This window comes from Aquarana catesbeiana, linkage group LG04 (genome assembly GCF_042186555.1).
Source record: "Aquarana catesbeiana isolate 2022-GZ linkage group LG04, ASM4218655v1, whole genome shotgun sequence".
NCBI lineage: Eukaryota > Metazoa > Chordata > Amphibia > Anura > Ranidae > Aquarana > Aquarana catesbeiana.
Window position 1 is genome coordinate 468,805,725 of NC_133327.1, and position 23,148 is coordinate 468,828,872.

Consider the following 23,148-nt stretch of genomic DNA (forward strand, 5'->3'; position numbering starts at 1 on the left):
CCAATGAGCCGCTAGGATTGCTTTTACATGAAAGCAGACCGCCGGCTGAAAAAAATTATACCAAGATGATACCTACACCTGCAGGCATCATCCCAATATAATCACTCAAAGATGTACCAGTACGTTGCTGGTCCTTGTTGGGCATATATATAATGTTCTTTTTTTTTCATGCAGCCAGAGCCCAGCCTTGTTGGGCATGCAGCCCAGCCTTGTTGGGCATGCAGCCCAGCCTTGTTGGGCATATATATAATGTTATTTTTTTTTCATGCAGCCCCATCGATCGATGTGGATGAAGAAATCTCTGCTAGAAAAAGTGTGCGTTATGCCCACCATTAGAATATACCGCCCTTTTAATGTTGGCCATACAGTATCTCACAAAAGTGAGTGAGTACATCCCTCACATTTTTGTAAATATTTTATTATATCTTTTTATGTAACAACACTGAAGAAATGACACTTTGCTACAATGTGAAGTAGTGAGTGTACAGCTTGTATAACAGTGTAAATTTGCTGTCCCCTCAAAATAACACTTTGTGTAATAGAAAGGATATAGTTGTCCACCCAGTGGACAAGGGAGGTGCTATTGTGATCTTGGACAAGGAAGCATACTCACAAGAGATGACAAGACTCCTATCCAATACGTACACCTCCCTACCTATGTACCATACGTTTAAATTTAAAAAAGAACTTAAAATACTTGTAGAGAAAGGATTCAATATGGGGATTCTAAATAAAAAGGAGAAGGAGCATTTGGTACCTTTTGGCCCCTAGGTTACCAACCATGTATTAGTTACATAGTTACATAGTAGGTAAGGTTAAAAAAAGACACAAGTCCATCAAGTCCAACCTATGTGTGTGATTATGTGTCAGTATTACATTGTATATCCCTGTATGTTGCGGTCATTCAGGTGATTATCTAATAGTTTCTTGAAGCTATCAATGCTCCCCGCTGAGACCACCGCCTGTGGAAGGGAATTCCACATCCTTGCCGTTCTTACAGTAAAGAACCCTCTACGTAGTTTAAGGTTAAACCTCTTTTCTTCTAATTGTAATGAGTGGCCATGAGTCTTATTAAACTCTCTTCTGCGAAAAAGTTTTATCCCTAATGTGGGGTCACCAGTACAGTATTTGTAAATTGAAATCATATCCCCTCTCAAGCGTCTCTTCTCCAGAGAGAATAAGTTCAGTGCTCCCAACCTTTCCTCATAACTAAGATCCTCCAGACCCTTTATTAGCTTTGTTGCCCTTCTTTGTACTCGCTCCATTTCCAGTACATCCTTCCTGAGGACTGGTGCCCAGAACTGGACAGCATACTCCACTCGGTATTGGTTGCCGAAAATGCATAAAACCTTAGTAAACCCTCCAGGTTGACCCATCATCAGTGTTATTGACTCTATTACTTCTCAAGTCGGCAAGTATATTGATCATTACTTGCAGCCACTGGTCATGGGTACCCCCTCTTTTCTTAAAGACACTAAACATGTTATCAACCTCCTCAATACTGTAGAGTGGAAGCCAACATACTTGCTGGTGACCGCGGATGTTGCGTCTTTGTACACTGCAATCTCACACAAACTGGGGTAATGAGGCAGTTCAGTGTTTTCTTTCCCACGACTTAACCATTCCCCCTATTCCCCCTATAAATTTATTTTAGAATTGCTTGAATTCTCTGTCACACAATTATTTTTGACATGATGGTACGGTTTATTTACAAACTAAAGGAGTGGCCATGGGAGCGAAATTTGTTCCAAGCATGGCCAACCTTTTCATGCCTAAATGCAAAGAGGATACCGTTCTACATAATAGACGCTCAGAGCTAATTGTGTGGAAAAGATTTATTGGCGACGTCCTGTTCATATGGGATGGTGATCTTCAAACAGTTGATTCTTTTTTGGCCTTTCTGAATAACGATAATAGGGGTATAGCCCTCAGCCATAAGGTAAGCTCTATAGAGATTTATTTCTTGGACTTGAAAATCTCGATACAAGAAGGAAAAATTGTTACCTCTACCTTCAAGCAAACCGACAGAAACGCATTTATTCCACTAGATTCCTGCCATCATCAATCATGGCTGACAGCAGTACCCAAAGGCCAGTTCTTGCGTTTAAAACGCAATTGTTCCAACTTAGATGATTATCTGAAGGAGGCATCTGTTTTGAAAATCAGGTTCTTGGCCAAAGGGTATGATGACAAGCGATACCCCCCATCAAGTTGTGAATGTGGATAATTTTGCTCTAGCATTTTTTAGCACATATTCGAGTCATCATTGGGCAATTAAGAGGATTATCAAGAAGCACTGGCCAGTCATTAAGAATGACCATGTCCTTGGTTCTCTAGCATCAGAGCATCCAAGGGTCATTTTCAGAGGGGCAACTAACCTAAGGAATATGGTAGCAACCAATGTCCCTAATCCCCCTACCAGACCCACCTTTTTTGGTGATCTGAGGGGTTACTATCTCTGTGGCAAGTGTCAAGCTTGCAGAATCAACACACACTGAGGGAGGAAGATTACTGAATTTACTTCGGTGGGCACAGGAGTCACTTACCCTAATAAATCCTTCATTTCATGTACAACCAAGTGTGTTGTTTACCATCTTAGGTGGCCTAGAATATGTAGGGCATACTATTCGTATGCCACGTCAGGTTGGCGGAACATATAACCAACCTCAGAAAGGGTTTTGACAAGCATAATGTTTCAAAGCATTATGCTTTGAAACATAATCGGGATCCCAAGAGCACCACTTTTGTTGCCCTGGGGAAGTATGTTCCTCACTGGCGTGGGAGCAATGGCAAGCATTATATCACCAGAGCTGAGACCAACTGGATTTATAAATTGGGTTCTCATGGTTTGAATGTGGAGTGGGACATCAACTGTTTTATTATTAATAGTTGATGCCCCCTCCACCACACATTACAACCTGTTCCCTTTTGAATGAATCAGTTTTATTTATTTTTTATTCTATTTTTTCTTAATAGCATCACTATTCTATTCTACCCATTTTGGGTCCAATATCTCCATGAACTCAAATGTTGCACATGTACGTGCGCCCATATTAAATGCTAATTTTATAGGTTATTAAATGTATGAATTTTTATGTTTGTTTCACATGCATTGTTTTTCATTTTTTAATACTATTTTATATGTTCAATTGGAATTACAGAGAAGTGAGCCTACATGATTGATTCAATTTTATTTATGTGAGGTTTGATTTTGACCCACAAGATGACGCTGTCTGTCTATTCTAGTGCCTCTTGTACTGCTGTCTATAAAAGGATCTGTTCATCTTAAGTGATGGACACATCTTTTCACCAATGACAGCAATAATTGATTTAATTTCATTCATGTGAGTTTATATTTTGCTCCACAAGATGGCGCAGTGTATTCCAGCGCCTCTTCTATTGCATCACATGTATAGCCTGTTGCCCTCTCACAGAGCCTATACATTTTGACCCCAGATCTGGCACGCATGCTGGGGATAAACTGTTTAAAAGCAAGGTGGCCAGAAATTTTAACAAGGGACTGATCTACGCAGACATCTTGTTAGGGCATATACAAGTCTGCAAATTTTTGGTGAAAGTGATTTTTACGAGGGGCTGAATTTTGTGGAACCGATCATATCCAAGGTCACCCTGAGGATGACCGAGTTCATTGTCGTTGAAATGCATAATTTGCATTATATTCACGTATCTACCCCTGGCCATGACAGTAGAGGACATGGGCATATGATGAATCGGGTCTGTGGATTAATATGACCACTGCTCATTTTTTTTTAGTAATGCCCATGTTGAGGGTTATGCCCAAAAGCATCTTAAATTCGGAAACCGAGATACGTTTCTATGCAAATTGTCTGGTAAGGTTTGAATTTGGGTTTGCGGTGATAAATTGCTTGGCATATAAATTGCTTTGGTCTACAATCAATCCATACAGATCTTCAGTGAAATACAGCTAAAAAAAAACAAGGGGAGTTAAATTTGCTGTTTACACCTGAATTCCGGGTTGGAAATTTCAGAATCTGTGGGCTGCCAATCAGGACTTTCAAGCACATCAGGAAGGTCACTCTGGGCTCTACGGGCCTGTATTTGAATTCTTGGTGGCTGCGGGATACTACTTGTGCTAGCCACTGCACCAGCTCAGACAGCACTTATGGGACTTGCCATGTTACCAAGTGTTATTGCAGTGCTGATGTGTCTAAGATCTGGATGTACTAGGCAGCTGGTGCTCGGTTAACAAAAAAATAAAAAAGAAGAATTGCGCTAGGTGCGTGAAAAATAGAGAAACTATATAGAAGGGACGTGAAAGATATCCTGTAGCTGAACACTATAACCCCGATATAGGGCACAAAAAGGTATAAATAAAAATAAGAGTGCAGCTCCAGATAAATACTACAAGTGAGTATGATAATACAAGTGAGTATGATATGTATAATAATAATGTATACAGTATACCACCAGTATAATAGTGATCAATAATCCAGTGCAAAAAAATCAAGTGAAAAAATAGTCCATAAGTAATTACTCCATTGGCAATAAACATGCATGTAAAAACACAAAAATTGGTGACAAATACAGTTCATAAATGAAAATATCCAAAAGGAAAATTTCCAATGCGTGACCCAGGGTCTATGTTTTCCACCACTTGTGCTGTCCGTCACCTTTAAATAGAAACAATGGAGGCTTACCAGAAAGCCTGCAACCGCCTTTACTCATGGGGGTCTAAACAGACTTAGTAGAGCAACAGGAATGCTGCTAGGATCTCCCAGACCTCCTACACAGGTGACCAGTCAGCGTCCATGAAGATCATCCTTAATGGCGCACTTCCAGGAGACAATCGCTGTACACCAATGGACGTGCGCTGCAATGCCACAAGGGCCGTACTGCAGGGTATAGGGACGGGAGGTGTCGGGGGCGCACCTGGGGCTCCTCACCACAACAACAATTGCCACCTCCACCGAGTGCAAGGGGTCGGTTACGCCTGACCTTAGCAGGAACCTCTACTCCATTGTCTGAGCTATCTGTCAGGGTACCGCTGCTCTCTTCAGGTTCGTATTCTTAGCCTGATTCTGACAGTGAGGCTTCCCCATCTCACTCATCTGTCATGCTCAAAATCCTGTAGGCCGCTTCATTATGGTACCTTTCTTTGGACATTTTGGCCACTAAATGTATAGGTACCTAATGTGAATCGCAGGTAAAAAAATGTACCTGGATGTCAGGGACTGCAGGAACCTCTAGAAAAAAATTGTACCAGCTAGTGCTAGCAGTGATCAGGCTTGATTTTGCTAACGTTGTGTTTTTGTGTACTGTGTATCAGAAGTGACTGTGATTCACTGACACTGCACTTGTTAGGGTGGCGGAGGGGCTAAACGCAGGTACTGGCAGGTGTCGGGGCTGATCCTGCTAACGCTGCATTTTTGGGATCACTATACTATTCAGGATGCTAGTATAGTTCTGATCTGATCAAAGATATTGATCCATTCAGACACTATACTAGTAATGGGTGTGTCTGTTACTGGCAATCAAAGGGTTAAAATGTATTAGTGACTATGTGGCAAGCAAACTGAAAAAAAAATCTGTACTGTAATAATGACACTGTGACAGGGTAGTGAAAGGGTTAACTGGGAGCGATCAAGGGGTTATTCGTTATTAGGGAATACAGTATCTCACAAAAGTGAGTACACCCCTCACATTTTTGTAAATATTTTATTATATCTTTTCATGTGACAACACTGAAGAAATTACACTTTGCTACAATGTAAAGTAGTGAGTGTACAGCTTGCATAACAGTGTAAATTTGCTGTGCCCTCAAAATAACTCAACACACAGCCATTAATGTCTAAACCGCTGGCAACAAAAATGAGTACACCCCTAAGTGAAAATGTCCAAATTAAGCCCAATTAGCCATTTTCCCTCCCTGGTGTCATGTGACTCGTTAGTGTTACTGGGTCTCAGGTGTGAATGGTGAGCAGGTGTGTTAAATTTGATGTTATTGCTCTCACTCATACTGGTCACTGGAAGTTCAACATGGCACCTCATGGCAAAGAACTCTCTGAGGATCTGAAAAAAAGAATTGTTGCTCTACATAAAGATGGCCTAGGCTATAAGAAGATTGCCAAGACCCTGAAACCGAGCTGCAGCACGGTGGCCAAAACCATACAGCGGATTAACAGGACAGGTTCCACTCAGAACAGGCCTCGCCATGGTGGACCAAAGAAGTTGAGTGCACGTGCTCAGCATCATATCCAGAGGTTGTCTTTGGAAAATAGACATATGAGTGCTGCCAGCATTGCTGCAGAGGTTGAAGGGGTGGGGGGTCAGCCTGTCAGTGCTCAGACCATACAACGCACACTGCATTAAATTGGTCTGCATGGCTGTCATCCCAGAAAGAAGGCCTCTTCTAAAGATGATGCAAAAGAAAGCCTGCAAACAGTTTTTTGAAGACAAGCAGACTAATGACATGGATTACTGGAACCATGTCCTGTGGTCTGATGAGACCAAGATAAACTTATTTGGTTCAGATGGTGTCAAGCGTGTGGTGGCAACCAGGTGAGGAGTACAAAGATGAGTGTGTCTTGCCTACAGTCAAGCATGGTGGTGGGAGTGTCATGGTCTGGGGCTGCATGAGTGCTGCTAGCACTGGGGAGCTACAGTTCATTGAGGGAACCATGAATGCCAACATGAACTGTGACATACTGAAGCAGAGCATGACCCCTCCCTTCGGAGACTGGGCCACAGGGCAGGATTCCAACATAACGACCCCAAATACACCTCCAAGATGCCTGCTTTGCTAAAGAAGCTGAACATAAAGGTGATGGACTGGCCAAGCATGTCTCCAGACCTAAACCCTATTGAGCATCTGTAGGGCATCCTCAAATGGAAGGTGGAGGAGCGCAAGGTCTCTAACATCCACCAGCTCCGCGATGTCGTCATGGAGGAGTGAAAGATGACTCCAGTGGCAACCTGTGAAGCTCTGGTGAACTCCATGCCCAAGAGGGTTAAGGCAGTGCTGGAAAATAATGGTGGCCACACAAAATATTGACACTTTGGGCCCAATTTGGACATTTTTACTTAGGGGTGTACTCACTTTTGTTGCCAGCGGTTTAGACATTTATGGCTACTTTACATTGTAGCAAAGTGTAATTTCTTTAGTGTTGTCACATGAAAAGATAGAATAAAATATTTACAAAAATTGTGAAGGGTATACTTACTTTTGTATGATACTGTATGTGGTGGACAAACTGATGCTATGTAAGATTGACGCTAACGCTATCTAGCGTCTCCAGGACACTAATACAGTGATCAGCAAAAAATCTGTACACTGTACCTAATGACACTGTGACAGGGAGTGAAAGGGTTAACTGGGGGTTAAATGTGCCTAACTATGTGAACTAGTGTCAGTGTAGTGCTTTTACTCACTGTAGATGTTCTCTCTTCTCACACTGGATCCGAAAAGGACTCCAGGAGAGAAGATTACATAATTTCCTGTGCCTGTATTTTGCTGATTCGCCAGAACCAGTCAGTGGGTCCAGTCCAAAAATCATTGGCCTGGACCTGTTAATTAATCAGAGCTGGAATGAATCCCGCCACGAGCGGGCGCACGTGCGCTCCTGGCTCGAGGTTATGTAGGGAGCACAGATCATGTATACATACGTGATCCTGTGCAGCGCGGCCGCCCTGTAGCAGTAAATGTGCTATAGAGCGGTCGGCAACTGGTTATATTATCTGTAAAGTGTAAATGTTGGGTATCTGGTGTGGTTACAGGTTGAGTGGAAACTTACACCTAAGCAATTAGAAAGCTACAGTAAAGATTTGGCTAATAAATCTGTTGATCTACCTAATGTATACCTTATTTGGGTATTGGGGTGCTCAATATACAGAAAGTGATAGGGTGCTCAATATAGCTTTACTTTTAGCTCAAAATCAAGATGTGTTTCAGGCATGCCCAAAATAACCTAGATCTTACTAAACCATGTGAAAGCTCTGACATATAAGACAACACAGAAAAAGTTTAGATTCAAAGGAACAGGAAAGTGGAAAATTCAATGCAACCTACTCTACAGGTATAATGCCCTGTACACACAGTCGGACTTTCCGACGGAATATGTGCAATCGGGGCTTATTGTCAGAAATTTCGACCGTGTGTGGGCTCCATCGGAGTTTTTCCATCGGAATTTCCGACACACAAAATCTGTTCGCGTAAATTCCGACCGTGTGTGGACAATTCCGACGCACAAAGTGCCACGCATTCTCATAATAAATTAAGAGACGAAAACAATTGGCTACTGCCCCGTTTATAGTCCCGACATACGTGTTTTACGTCACCGCGTTCAGAATTATCGTATTGTCTGACAACTTTGTGTGACCGTGTGTATACAAGACAAGTTTGAGCCAACATCAGTCAGAAAAAATCCATGGATTTTGTTGTCGGAATGTCCGATCATTGTCCGATCGTGTGTACAGGGCATTACAGATTATTTGGCTGCAGACTATCTCTTGTTAATAAACACAACTTTGCACAAAATGGTTGTTGATTTACTAAAACTGGAAAGTACAATATGTGGTGCAGCTCTGTGTAGAAACCAATTTGTTTTTTGTTTTTTCATCAAAGCCTAATCGAACAAGCTGAAGTTTGAAGCATGAACAGCTGCACCAGATTTTGAACTTTCCAGTATTAGTAAATCAACCCCAATATGTAAATTCCTGCGAGTGTGAGTACCTTATTTCCTGCTTATGAGCCCTTTTTCTTGGTAGACAAAAGAACCTACGGACAAGTTGCCATCCCACCATCCTCAAGTACTTTCAAGGGGAAGACTAAGCTGTCTGGAAGGACTGAGCTATTGAGCTTTTTAGTTGTATCATATTCTTTGGGTTCAAAGGGGACACAAAGCAAATGAGAAAACAAGGCTTTAGTGCCAGAAACAATACGCTTGGTGCACACAACATCAGAGTAACTATTCAGGATGTAGTTTGTCTCTTTATAATTATTTAAAAAGTATTCTTTTTCTTTCAATACAGTCTTTCTCTTTACTTTTTCATGAGGCTTTTATTTAGCTCTCATTACAGGCACTAATTAATTGTTCACTTTAGTGACTTCAAGTTTGGATCTCCCTGTATGTGTAAGTAAAGCCTCGTACACACGATGAGATGATCGGATGAATGATCATCCGTATTTTTTTTGCATGCTAGTCTCAAATGAAGAGGTTACTCAAGTTATGAAAACTCTCATATGACAGAATACAATTTCGGAAGTTATGTGTTGCATTGTATTATAATGTATTCTTTTGATTCTGAGCATGCGTGGTCTTGGTCTTCTGATTTTTTCAAACACATACTGTACTGATTAACCACTTGCTTACTGGGACCTAAACCCTCCTCCTGCCCAGACCAAGCTTTTAGCGCTGTCACGCTTTGAACGACAATTGCGTGGCCATACAACACTGTACCCAAATGAAATTTCTATCAATTTTTTCCCAAAAATAGAGCTTTCTATTGGTGGTATTTGATCACCTTTGGGTTTTTTATTTTTTGTTAAAAAAATTTAAAAAGACCGAACATTTAAAAAAAAAATACAAAACCATTTTATATTTTAATAAATTTTGCAATCAGGTAATTTTTCTCCTTCATTGATGTACGCTGATGAGGCTGCACTGATGGGCACTGATAGGCTACACTGATGGGCACTGATAGGCTGCACTGATAGGCACCGATGGGCTGCATTGATGGGCACTGATAAGGTGGCACTGATGGGCACTAATAGGCCGCACTGGTGGGCACTGATGAGGTTGCATTGGTGGGCACTGAAAGGTGGCACTGATGGGCGGCACTGAAGGGCACTAATAGGTGGCACTGATGGGCACTGATAGCTGGCAGTGATGGGCACTGATGGGTGGCAGTGATGGGCACTGGTAGGTGACGCTAATAGGCAGCACTGCTAGGTGGCACTGATGAAGCACTGATTGGCACCACTGGTGGGCATTGATAGGTGGCACTCGGCATTGATAGGTGGCACTGATTGCTGTCACTGTTATGCACTGGTGGGCACTGATAAGTGGCACTGTGGGCACTGGCAGGCGGTACTGGTTGGCACAGATGAGGCGGCTTCGCCTCTTCCTCTTCGGGACCGTTGTCCCTTGCACAGAAGCTGGCGATCGGCTTTTTTTTCTCCTCATGCTGTCAGCGTGAGGAGAAAAAAAAAGATTAGTGATCTTCTGTTTACATCACGTGATCAGCTGTCATTGGCTGACAGGTGGTAAGGGGCCGGGATCGATCTGTGATCACCCGAGTCTCATTGACTCGGGGCGTGCGGGGAGCGTGCAAAGGGGAGGAGTCTAGCCGTCATTCGGCTATAGCGCGGATCTGAAGGGGTTAAACTAAAATTATTTGTTCTGGTATCGCACAAGAACATTTTTTGTGTTTATCCCTTCAGATAATATTACATGAACTGTCATGATCGGCTCTCACAAGCTATGTACTAACAATCAGATTATCATACAATGGATTCAAAAACGTTATTTTGCGTCTGATTTTCTGATCGTGTGTACTAAGCTTTATTGCTTGCCTGCCACAGTGACACTGTGGCAGGTTGGCACGGCTGCACAAACCACCGTAGGTGTATGTCAGCCGCTTTAAGAGCTATAGGGGGTGCAATGCCGGGGCCGATGTGCATGGCTGACAGCCCCCGATCGCTCCTCAACTAGCAGAACAGGGATCTGTCAATGTAAACAGACAGATCCCCGTTCTGTCAGGGAAGTGAAGAGAGATCTGCTGTTCCTAGTAATCAGAACATCTTTCTCTACTCCCTGTAAGTCCACTCCCCCCACAGTTAGAAACACCTCCCTAGGAAACACTTAACCCCTTGATCGCCCCCTAGTGTTAACCCCTTCCCTGCCAGTGACATTTATACAGTAATCAGTGGCTATTTATAGCACTGTTCGCTGTATAAATGTCAATGGTCCTAAAAAAGTATTTGATCTGTCCGCCGCAATGTTGCAGTCGCGCTAAAAATCGCTGATCACCGCCATTACCAGTAAAAAAAAAAAATGATAATAAAAATGCCATAAATCTATCCCCTATTTTGTAGACACTATAACTTTAGCACAAACCAATCAATATACACCTTTTGCGTTTTTTTTTTTTTTTACCAAAAATATGCAGAAGAATACAAGTTGGCCTAAAGTGATGAAGAAATGTGTTTGTTTTTTTGGGGGGGGTTTCTTGGATATTTATTATAGCAAAAAGTAAAAAATATTTTTTTTTCTCTAAATTGTCGTTTTTGTTTAAAGTGCAAAAAATAAAAATCGCAGAGGTGATCAAATACCACCAAAAGAAAGCTCTATTTGTGGGAAAAAAAAGAACAAAAATTTTGTTTGTGTACAATGTCGCATGACCGCGTAATTTTCAGTTAAAGTGACGCAGTGCCGTATCGCAAAAAATGGCCTGGTCATTAAGGGAGCAAATCCTTCCGAGGCTGAAGTGGTTAAAAAGGGTATAGCATTTAAATTTGATTGTGACTTCTCTTCCAGTGCGTATTTATTGGGATTGGATGGTAAACAATCTTGTTACAGTATGAGAAATGTCTCCAATGTCTCCAAATACAAGAGAGGGAACAGCATCATACAAATAAAGAAGGGCATTATCCACATAAAGAGACAATTTCTCCTCCAATGTGTCTATTTTTAAGACCGTGTTCTAAGAATGATTTCTTAACCAGAATAACCAGAGGTTCCAAGGCCAAGGCAAACAGGCTAGGCAAGAGGGGACACCCTTGACAGGTCCCACGATGTAGGTGGAAGAAGTCAATCATTAATACAAACCGTGGTCCTAGGAGCCTGGTAAAGAAGTAGCCAAAACAAAAAGGTATGCCCAAAGCAAAGCGATTAAAAACATCCCAGAGATATATCTACTCCACCGAAACACTTTACAGCATTGTGGGAGATGAACAAAACGGGGGGGGGGGACTTTAGGATTTTATAGGCACAGTGACACAAAATATATTACAAAAACAGTTTATTGAAAAGACCTAAATGACCACTGATTTGTTAAAAAAAACACAAGTTATCTACATACAAAAACACTTTGTGATGTTATTGCTATACAAAACCATCTCTAGACATAAGAACTCGGATATAGGGATGAACTTATCCAGAGTAAGTAGATATCCAAGGATATGGCTGCACAGCAGATCAACAATTAGTTATTTCATATCAGGAAAATGCTCACATGTTACGCGTGCCTTCACGCTTCTTCAGGAGCAAGGACAGTTGTGGCTAACAGGATAGATAAAATAATTTTATAGTTAATATACAATAATCTAACCACAAGGTAAACACAAGAGGTATAAAGACAATCCAAGCAGTTCAAAGACCTGAGCTGGCCCGACCACAGTAACAGGGGCTGAGCACCCGAAAGGGGCAAAGAAAAGTCACCACGGGGGCTTGCAGAACAGATTGTGGGAGATGAGAAATCTGAGGTTGATATCAGTTCCCTAGCCAGGCATGAACCTGGTTTGCAAATACCACAAAATTTGTACTAGACAGCTCTTGCAAAGAAAACAAATGACTAGAATATTAAATTATTAACAAAAAATGGTGTTAAACATTCAATAATAAGTGCTCAGTCCATAATGGTGTTAATCCTGTGTTCAAAATCCAAAGAGGCAGTATCAGTCCAAAAAAGAGTAATAGATAATACTTGTGTCTTGACACCAGAAATCACCCCTTGTCGTAGTATATCACCACGTACTCATGTAAAACAATCCGCACTCACCAAATTGCATTGACTTCCTTGTCGTACAAGAAAAAAAAGTCAAGACCACTTAGGTTTACTTAGGGACCAGATCATACCACTGGACTGGCACCTGGGATGAATGTCCTCTCTATGCTGGTAAAAGGCTCGGTATCCCAATGGCTCGAATGACAAGGACCAAAAATTTAAAAAGTAGAGGGATCCTCTCATAGTGTGAAAAACTGCTATTTATTGGTAAAACCGCTTGCATACAAAGGCTGATGCAAGAAAGATTTGGCCAACAAAGCAGCCTGCAAGAGCTCAATCCAACCCACGGGGACACTTGAACCAATCTTCTACCTGGGATTCACTAATAATTCTTATTGGAGAATACTTGGCAACCCGTATCATTAGCTGTTTTTCTCCTCTTAGCTTTGCAGACAGTGTGGTGTTCACTTCCAATTACACATGAACCCGAGTTTGGTCAACCTCTGAATTAAGGTCATCCAAAACTTGAGAAAGACAAGTGGCCAAGATTTTGGCTAGATCTTAACATGCAGTAAAGATATTGGTCGATAAGACGCACAGTCCTCCAAGCATCAGACCAGTTTAGGCGATTATAACCCTTAGCTTTGGAGCCAATTTAGGCAATAATAAGCCTCAGCATTAAAACCAGTTTACACAATCATAACCACCATCATCGGTGCCAGTTTCTGTAATAATAGCACCCAGCATTGTTGCCAAATTACGCAATAATAATCCCAAGCATTGGTGTCAGTAGCTGTAATGATAACCGCCAGCAGTGGTGACATTGACTTCAATAAGACCCTCTAGCACTAATGCAGTTTCTGGAATAATAGACCCCAGCATTGCTACCAGTTTAAATACTAGTAACCCACAGCATTAGCACCAGTTTACGTAATAACCCCCAGCACTGGTGCCAGTTTACACAATAATAACCCCCAACTTTGGTGCAAGTGTGCACAATCATAACCCCCAGCATTAGTGCCAGTTTACACAATAATACCCCCCAGCATTGATGCCAGTTTACACAATAATACCTTCATTGGTCAGTGGTGTTATGCTATTTAAATTACCCTTTGCAGTCAGTGGCAATGCTATTTAAAACACCCCTCCCTATAGGTGGTTATGTGGCGGCGTTAATTAACCTTTTCATGCTGCTGTAGTAGTTTACGCTCCCACTGGCCACTAATGATGCACACATGGGTTAAATAGCACTGCCCTTGGTAGGTAATGCTGCAGTGACAGTGTTAATTAACCTCTTCATGATGCATTACTGGCCAGTGGCAGTCAGAATGCAGCATGAAGGGGTTAATAAACACTGCCACTGGCCAGTAATGCAGCATGATGGAGTTAAAAAACACTGCCAATGGTTACTAATGAAGATGTTTAATAACTGCCACTGGTTATTAGTGGCCAGTGGCATTGGTAACCCCTGAATTAGTGGCCAGTGGCAGTGTTAGCCACCCCGGTGGTATGATTATGTCAGATTTTTGCGTCTCAATGCGATACATTGTTTTGCATAGAAATTTGGTGTTTTATATTTTAGGCCTGTGTTTTTTAGTAATAACACACTTAAATCTGTCCAAACAAGAGTCTAGTAGACATCCCGGGTATGATAAAGTTTGAAACACTAAATCATAAATTATAATATAATAAATAACTATAAATAATTATAAAAATAATTATAAAAAATAATAATAAAATTAATTTCCTCACGATTCACTATCGCTCAATTCTGCAAGTGTTCTAATTTTCTATTGCTGTTTTCTAGCTGGTCTCAAACTGCTTTTGACATTAAGGATCACTTTATGGTTGCCATGGAAAATCTCAAGTTTCCAGGCAGAAAAAACAGTATATACTGGACAAAAACATTAGGGACAAAAGGAAGGTGAAATGATCTGATACAGTAATGTACAGTGTACTGTATGTGTTATGAATTTTCTAATTTTTGAATTTGCCGCCAGGCTCTGCCCCATGCGATGCTCGCTGGGAACGGAGCCCGTCACACAGAGGCATCGGGCGGAGGACACAGCCCACAGACACAGCAGGGGGACATCGCAGGATCCTGGGGACAAGGTAAGTACACTGCACCAGGATCCTGAGATGCAATCCCAAGTGTGGCTCGGGGTTACCGCTAATGGTAGTGAAATTTAACCCCGAGCCACACTCGGGAATACCGTCAGGGAGGTCAATTAACTCCTTCGTAATACAACCTGAAGGGGTTCAGAAAAACCCTGCCACTGAACTTTAATGCAGCCGTGACCAATGGCAGTGTTGATTAACCCCTTCAATTCATGCTGCTTTACTGGCCAGTAGTCTTGCTTTCATTGGTTAGCTACCTTCCATCCAACCTGCTACAACGTGACACCACTGTCTTTCTGCCCTCTGAATGACAACATGTCATAGTCATCTTGTCATGGCCGGGACTAACAGTCATCTGTCAGTAGGAGATCACTCTGCTTGACAGACGTAAGATTTCTCCAAGTGTCATTAAGCCCCCCCCCCAGGTCCCCTACAGCCCAGAATGCCATGCCTTTTTTTTTCGCTTAAGAACCGCCCCACATACATATACTACGGCAGGATGGCCCTTAAGCGCAAAATCACCTACCTGTATGTTATTTTTTTTTGGCTCTGGGACGCACACCACCGGAGCCCTACTCCTGCTATGATTGGACACAGCGGGAGCCAATCAGCGGGTCCCACTGATCATTCTGAGAAGAGGCAGAATGGTGGTCTGCATATGTAAACAAGGCAGATTGCCATTCTGCCAGAGTGGAAAATTGAAATTTTGTGTTTCTGCTAAGCAGAAACATGGATCTCTGTTTTCCCCCAATCAAAGCACACCCCCCAAAGTTAGAAGGCACCCCCTAGGAACATACTTAACCCTTTGATCGCCCCTGATGTTAACCCCTTCCCTGTCAGTGTCGTTACAGTAACAGTACATTTTTTAAGCACTGATCACTGTAATAATGTCACTGGTCCCCAAAAAGTGTGAGGTGTCTGATTTGTCCGCTGCATTGTCGCAGTCCTGCTTAAAATTGCTGATTTCCACCATTACTAGTAAAAAAAAAAAAATATCTCATCGTTTTGCGCAAACCAATCAATATACCCTTTTGTGATTTTTTTTGGCCAAAAATATGTAGCAGAATACATATTGACCTAAAACCGCAAAGGTGATCAAATACCACCAAAAGACAGCTCTATTTGTGGGGAAAAAAGGACATCAATTTTATACAGTGTCGCATGGCCGTACAATTGTCAGTTAAAGCAACGCAGTGCAGTATCGCAAAAAATGGCCTGGTCAGAAAGGGGGTAAAGCCTTCCTGAGCTGAAGCGGTTAAAACTAGAACAGTTGTTAATTAACCCTACAAATAAATAGAAGTGACATTTAACAAAATTTACCAAACTCTTGTTGAATCGAATTTTGCTGGATTTGCTCATCACAACGTAGTCACAGAGGAGATTGTGTGCCCTCTTAGTTTGTCTATAATATGCTGTAATACTATAGCTGAGGTACACTCAGGATGTTACTAATTTTACACCTGTTTTGAGTCTCAGGATGTATAGAACTGGTACAATTGCAGTCTTAAAAAAAATGAAATGCCTTGCAACAACAAGCCATGCTTTCTTTAGAATCATTTCTAGTTATGTGTTTTATACTAAATGTTTTCTCTTTCTCAAACAGAAAAATGTAGGGGGTGGAAAGGAAAATAGTTCCTCAATGATATCATCATACTGTATAAACCATTTTTTCCTTCACTTATTACCAAATAGCTAGGTACAATACAGTATGACCCTTCAGAGGGACAGGTAATCAATTAAAATGCTGTATGAGCTTTTTTATATTTTGCAAGAAAATGTGCTGGCTATGGTGAATAACATTTTAGGCCCCTTTCACACTGGTTCCCTTCAAAACTGCCAATAAAATGCTAACCGCTTTTGTGGCTTTTTTAAGGCATTTGCGGTGCGGTTTTTAAAGGACACGTGACTCAAAAACTGTTCCAAAAATGCTGTGGGGCATTTTTGAGGTGCTTTGAGGTGTTTTAGAGATGCTGCATGCTCTCTCTGCTTTATCTCCTTGTTGGCTCAGATACAGCAGCGGGAGCCATTGACTCCCTCTGCTGTCAATCACAGCCAGTTAAAGTGGTTGTAAACCAGTACTACTACTTTATCTACAGGTTATAGGCTTACCTATAGGTAAGTGTGGATATCTCCTAAACTTGCACCGTTTAGGAGATAATCACTGTATCCGCATGTGGCGACGTCGTCATATGCGCACTGAAGAAACGACTTGCTCATGCCATTTCTTCAGTAGCTGTTCCATGACCAGCGGCTCCTGCGCACATGCGATGCATACTAGTTTTTTTTGCATTTTTTCCTGCAGGTATTTTTTTTTTTCTGAGTTTGCAACCACTTTAAGAGGGAGTGGGTGGGGGGGGGGCCGAGCCACGCACTGTGTCTTCTGGACACACAGTATAATTCTAACATTCCCTATCGCACAGATTGCATGCCTGATGAAGGGGTCCTGCGCGGCTCCAAAACGTTGTATCTTTCACCTTGTAATGTGATCATTCTTCAATAAAAATAGCCTTTCAGATGACATTGGTGATCCGTGGTGCACCGGCAAATATGAGCGTTGATTTATGGACACACACAGCGGGACTCAAGAGCATGCACGAGTGCTCCCATAGCAAGCAGCTTGCTATCGGGGTACTCAGCAAGAAGGAGGGGCCAGGATTGTTGGCGGGGGATCTGAGAAAAGAGGAGGGTCGGGTCTGTTCTGTGCAAAACCATTGCACAGAGCAGGTAAATATCACGTTTGTAATTTTTTTTAACCACTTAACCCTAGGTGGACGTCATATGACGTCTTGGGGTTTAAGTGGTTAAATCTGAATAATGCAGCACATTACTTAACCATTGCAGGACAGAGGCAACTTCCATGCATCTTTTTTTGACTACAGCATCTTTGGAATACATGAACTTAGAGTCTTTATACATTGATTTACAGCTTGTGATCCTATCCCAGGAGCCCTAGTATTGGATGCCTCCCATCCAGCATACAGCAGGCTTGCTACATTCACTGCCCTCCCATACCCCTGGGGGCCATACACACACAGATCGCCTTAAGAGGATTCCTCATTTGTGAATTCCTTTTTTAGTTACATTCCCAAAGCGGAATTTACCGCTGACAATCTCTGTGTTTATGGTAATTTGTTGTCCGGACCTTTCTTTTATTTGTTTTGTTATTTGTTTTTACATGCTATTGCCTGTGTTCCACACTTCACAACAGTAGTGTGGGATTTTATAAATTATAACCAGTGTAGATGTAATTCTATTTTTCTATTAAACTTCTTTATATTTTCATCAGACCCTAGCATTGCCCTTTGCTGCCCTAGTAACTGCTTTTCCTGGGGTTCCCTCATCTGAGGTTTCCCCTAACCCCCCTTTTCTGTCTAGTCTGCCTGGCCACGGCAGCAACACCTGACTAGGGTGAGTGACACCAGATCTGAATTAACCAACCTAAATGGTAGGGGGGGTACTATTAGTGGACCTGTCACTCTCTTGTTTGTATCTGTGTAAATCTGAATGACCATTGGACCACTGTTCTGTCTATTATAGGAGATTCTCACTGTATGTAATCTGTCGGCGCTCGTCCCACCCCCCTCCCTGTCCCCTCTAGGCTGCAGATGGGCATCGATCAGGCTGCACTGATGGCAATAATGAGGCTGCTGCATTGATGGCAATGGTAAGGCCGCTGCATTGATGGCAATGGTGAGGCCGTGGCATTGATGGCAGTGGTGAGGCCGCTGCGTTGATGGCAGTGGTGAGGCCGCTGCATTGATGGCAATGGTGAGGCTGCTGCATTGATGGCAGTGGTGAGGCTGCTGCATTGATGGCAGTGGTGAGGCTGCTGCATTGATGGCAGTGGTGAGGCTGCTGCATTGATGGCAATGGTGAGGCTGCTGCATTGATGGCAATGGTGAGGCTGCTGCATTGATGGCAATGGTGAGGCTGCTGCATTGATGGCAATGGCGAGGCTGCTGCATTGATGGCAATGGCGAGGCTGCTGCATTGATGGCAATGGCGAGGCTGCTGCATTGATGGCAATGGCGAGGCTGCTGCATTGATGGCAATGGCGAGGCTGCTGCATTGATGGCAATGGTGAGGCTGCTGCATTGATGGCAATGGCGAGGCAGCTGCATTGATGGCAATGGTGAGGCAGCATTGATGTGGACTGATGAGGCTTCATTGATGGCACTTGTGAGGCTGCAGATGGGCATTGATCAGACTGCATTGATGGCAATGGTGAGGCAGCAGACAGGCATTGACCCTTATTTTGCTTCAAAGTTCCTTATTTAAAATTTTAGTTTTTTTCTTGAAACTTCCCTCTTAAAATGAGTGCGTGTTATGTATATAATATATGATGTTATATTATATAATGTTTGAGGGTAATTTTCTAGCAAAAAAATTTGATTTTTTAATGTAGGAGAGGATTGCCAGAATTGGCTTGGGCTAGAAGTGGTTAATTGGCTTTAGTATAATTTTCAACTGTTTATTTGGCAATGCCATAGAAAAACCCAGTGATTGTCAATTGTCTGATATTTTTTCAGGCATTCTGGCTTTTTAAAATTAAATTCTAGCTTAGTGAAAAATCACAGGATCTTCCTGGTAAACTACAGTTGTTCACATAAGTTTACATTCCTGGCAGAATTTATGATTTATTGGCCATTTTTCGGAGAATATGAATGATAACACAAAAACTTTCCTTTCACTCATGGTTAGTGTTTGGCTGAAGCCATTTATTATCAATTAACTGTGTTTACTCTTTTTAAATCATAATGGTAACAGAAACTACCCAAATGACCCTGATCAAAAGTTTACATACCCTGGTGATTTTGGCCTGATAACATGCACACAAGTTGACACAAAGGGGTTTGAATGGCTATTAAAGGTAACTATCCTCACCTGTGATCTGTTTGCTTGTAATTAGTGTGTGTATATAAAAGGCCAATGAGTTTCTGGACTCCTCACAGACCCTTGCATCTTTCATCCAGTGCTGCGCTGACATTTCTGGATTCTAAGTCATGGGGAAAGCAAAAAAATTGTCAAAGGATCTGCAGGAAAGGGTAGTTGAACTGTATAAAACAGAAAAGGAATATAAAAAGATATCCAAGGAATTCAGAATGCCAATCAGCAGTGTTCAAACTGTAATCAAGAAGTGGAAAATGAAGGGTTCTGTTGAAACCAAACCACGGTCAGGTAGACCAATTGAAATTTCAGTCATAACTGCCAGGAAAATTGTTCGGGATACAAAGAAAAACCCACAACTAACTTCAGGTGAAATACAGGACTCTGAAAACGTGGTATGGCTCTTTCAAGATGCACAATAAGGAGGCACTTGAAGAAAAATGGGCTGCATGGTCAAGTCGCCAGAAGAAAGCCATTACTACGCAAATGCCACTAAGTATCCCACTTACAATACGCCAAACAGCACAGAGACAAGCCTCAAACCTTCTGGCACAAAGTCATTTGGACTGATGAAACCAAAATTTTGCTTTTTGGTCACAACCATAAACGCTACATTTGGAGAGGAGTCAACAAGGCCTATGATGAAAAGTACACCATTTCTACTGTGAAACACGGAGGTGGAACGCTGATGTTTTGGGTATGTGTGAGCTACAAAGGCACAGGAAATTTGGTCAAAATTGATGGCAAGATGAATGCAGTATGTTATCAAAAAATACTGGAGTCACATTTGCATTCATCAGCCAGGTAGCTGCGCATGGGACGTAATTGGACATTCCAACATGACAATGATCCAAAACACAAGTTGACCTGTCATTGGCTACAGCAGAATAAAGTGAAGGATCTGGAGTGGCCATCTCAGTCTCCTGACCTCAATATCATTGGGCCACTCTGGGGAGATCTCAAACGTGCAGTTCATGCAAGACAGCCCAAGAATTTCCAGGAACTGGAGGCTTTTTGCCAAGAGGAATGGGCAGCTTTACCATCTGAGAAGATAAAGAGCCTCATCCACAAATACTGCAAAAGACTTCAAGCTGTCGTTGATGTTAAAGGGACCAATACACGGTATTAAGAACTGGGGTATGTAAACATTTGATTAGGGTCATTTTGGTAGTTTCTGTTGCCATTATGATTTAAAAAGAGTAAACATAGTTGATTGATAGTAAATGGCTTTAGCCAAACACTAACCATGAATGAAATAAAAGTTTTTGTGTTATCTTTCATATTCTCTGAAAAATGGCCAAGAAATCATAAATTCAGGCAGGGAATGTAAACTTATGAGCACATCTGTATATGCATTGCAAGGAAATTTTCTTACAGATCCTTACCTGCCTCTGTTCTGCAGATATTGTGGTACGCTATGCTTTAAAAAAAAAGGGAAATCTGTACGTCCTGGGGATTAATAGATATACTTAATGCATCTACAGTAAGTGGCAAAGAAATTTTGGAGGGAAAAGCCTGTATGGAGCATGTAAAAGTATGTACGTTTTGCATATAACCCCAAAACAAAACCATACTTCATAGATTATTTTTTCCTGTGTTTAAACAAAACAAATGCAGGAAGCCTGTGTCAATGAGGCCTTAGCCTAGGTTCAAGCTATCTTTTTTTGTGGTGAGTTTTTGATGTGTTTTCATGATTTAATGTGTTTTTTGTAGGAGGGCGAGATTGGTTGTAAAACACAAACCCCAATAAACATGCACCAAAAAAGCATATACATGCATGGACTCCCATTAAAGTCTATGGGGCCAAAATGCGGGCCCACTATGCTGTACAAAAAGAAACACCTGCACCCTTTCAAAAATCACACTGCAGTATGTTGCATTGATGTGAATGGGAGCTATAGGTCATAATGTGATTTCACAAGTGTGAATGGGGCTTTACTGTTACACTCCTAGTGCAGTCCACAGGTAGGAATGCATGTAATTTGACTATACATGCAGATCTCTGAGTCACTGCAAACTTGTGAGCCAGATGCTTTTTAGGGGGATAATAATTCTGGGAAATGTACATAACAGAACACAGTTGCCAGTTGAGAGATAATTGCTAATCACATTACTTATTAAATGGGTTATATAGTAATTATGTAGCACATGTTAAAGTGATAATAAACCCTTACATAAGCCCACTGACTATCCCCAGGTGATACACAGTGATAAAACAAATCCTTATACAAACGCTGTACCTGTTTATCTGCTTTTCTACAAAGCCTTTCAAAATAAACAGATCAGTTTGCATGGGGCTGGGATCTGACCTCACACACTGCACAATACAGGGCAGATAGCTGAGTGTAATCTGAGGCCTATAATCTGAGTGGGGGAAATGGACACCCCCCTCTTTACATCCTCATTGGGAAAGCTTTACATCTGAGGATATTAATTAGATACTGTGTGTTGGTGGCATTAACATTGATTGCCTGGTGTCAGGGATAACTGTTGCAAGTGATAGATGCAGATTGCAGAGGAAGGAAAGAGCAGTCAGGGTCCACACTAGGCGCTATAGATTGAGGCAAGTGCATTTTATATGAGGATATGCTTTGTTTATTTTTATATTTTTTAAAGACTTCTAAACACTTTACTTATTTAACAGTATCCTTACTGTTTCTTACCATTTTTTTTGTTGTACAGAATATGGTGCGCCTGATGATGAGGAAATTAAATCACTGCAGCCAGTCAACTTGAAAAATAAGTTGCTTTGTAAGTTTAACATAGTTGTGTTGTATAATTTCAATTTACTGATTATATGTTAATAAAACTTAAGAGCCCTTTCACACTGGGGCGGGGGCGGCGTCGGCGGTAAAACGCCGCTATTATTAGAGGCGTTTTACCGTTGGTATGCGGCCGCTAGCGGGGCGGTTTTATCCCCCGCTAGCGGCCGAGAAAGGGTTAAATACCACCGCAGAGGCGCTTTGCCGGCGGTATAGCCGCGCTGTCCCATTGATTTCAATGGGCAGGAGCGGTAAAGGAGCGGTATACACTCCGCTCCTTCACCGCTGTAGCGCCTGCAAACCGCCCCAGTGTGAAAGGGCTCTAAGTGACCTTATCCTACATTTTGACTTATCAAAAAGGTATGTTAAAGGGTGGTTTGGTGTATGTAAACCATAGGTTCACTGCCTGAATGTTTATATATTTCTTTCACCATAAATTTCATCACAAAATGTTGAATTCTACATTTTGCTGAATGCCGAATTCTAAATTTTAGACTGTTAAAATACAGCTTTAATGAAAGCCTGTACTAACACAAATATGAAGACTGACCATGCTAACCTCATTCTACAAATGAGAACTACTTGGCTTTCTATGGCTTTAGTTCTTTGAGTCATTCGCATGGTACCAGCATGCATGTATTGAAATCAGAAGAATGTTAAAGACTTATCAGCTTAC

The 23,148-nt window shown here is 41.8% G+C and overlaps 1 protein-coding gene across 6 annotated transcripts in view; it reads left to right on the forward strand.

Annotated features, from left to right (window-relative positions):
* Positions 1-23,148, forward strand: part of TBCE (tubulin folding cofactor E) — a 689,063-nt gene that overhangs the window by 589,740 nt on the left and 76,175 nt on the right. For all 6 annotated transcript variants that reach the window (XR_012243941.1, XM_073627582.1, XM_073627581.1 and 3 more), the window contains one exon: positions 22,393-22,461. Coding sequence is in view for 5 of the 6 variants with exons in the window: in XM_073627582.1 (XP_073483683.1) it covers positions 22,393-22,461 (69 nt within the window). In the remaining variant the exon portion in view is untranslated. The remainder of the gene's footprint in view (positions 1-22,392; positions 22,462-23,148) is intronic.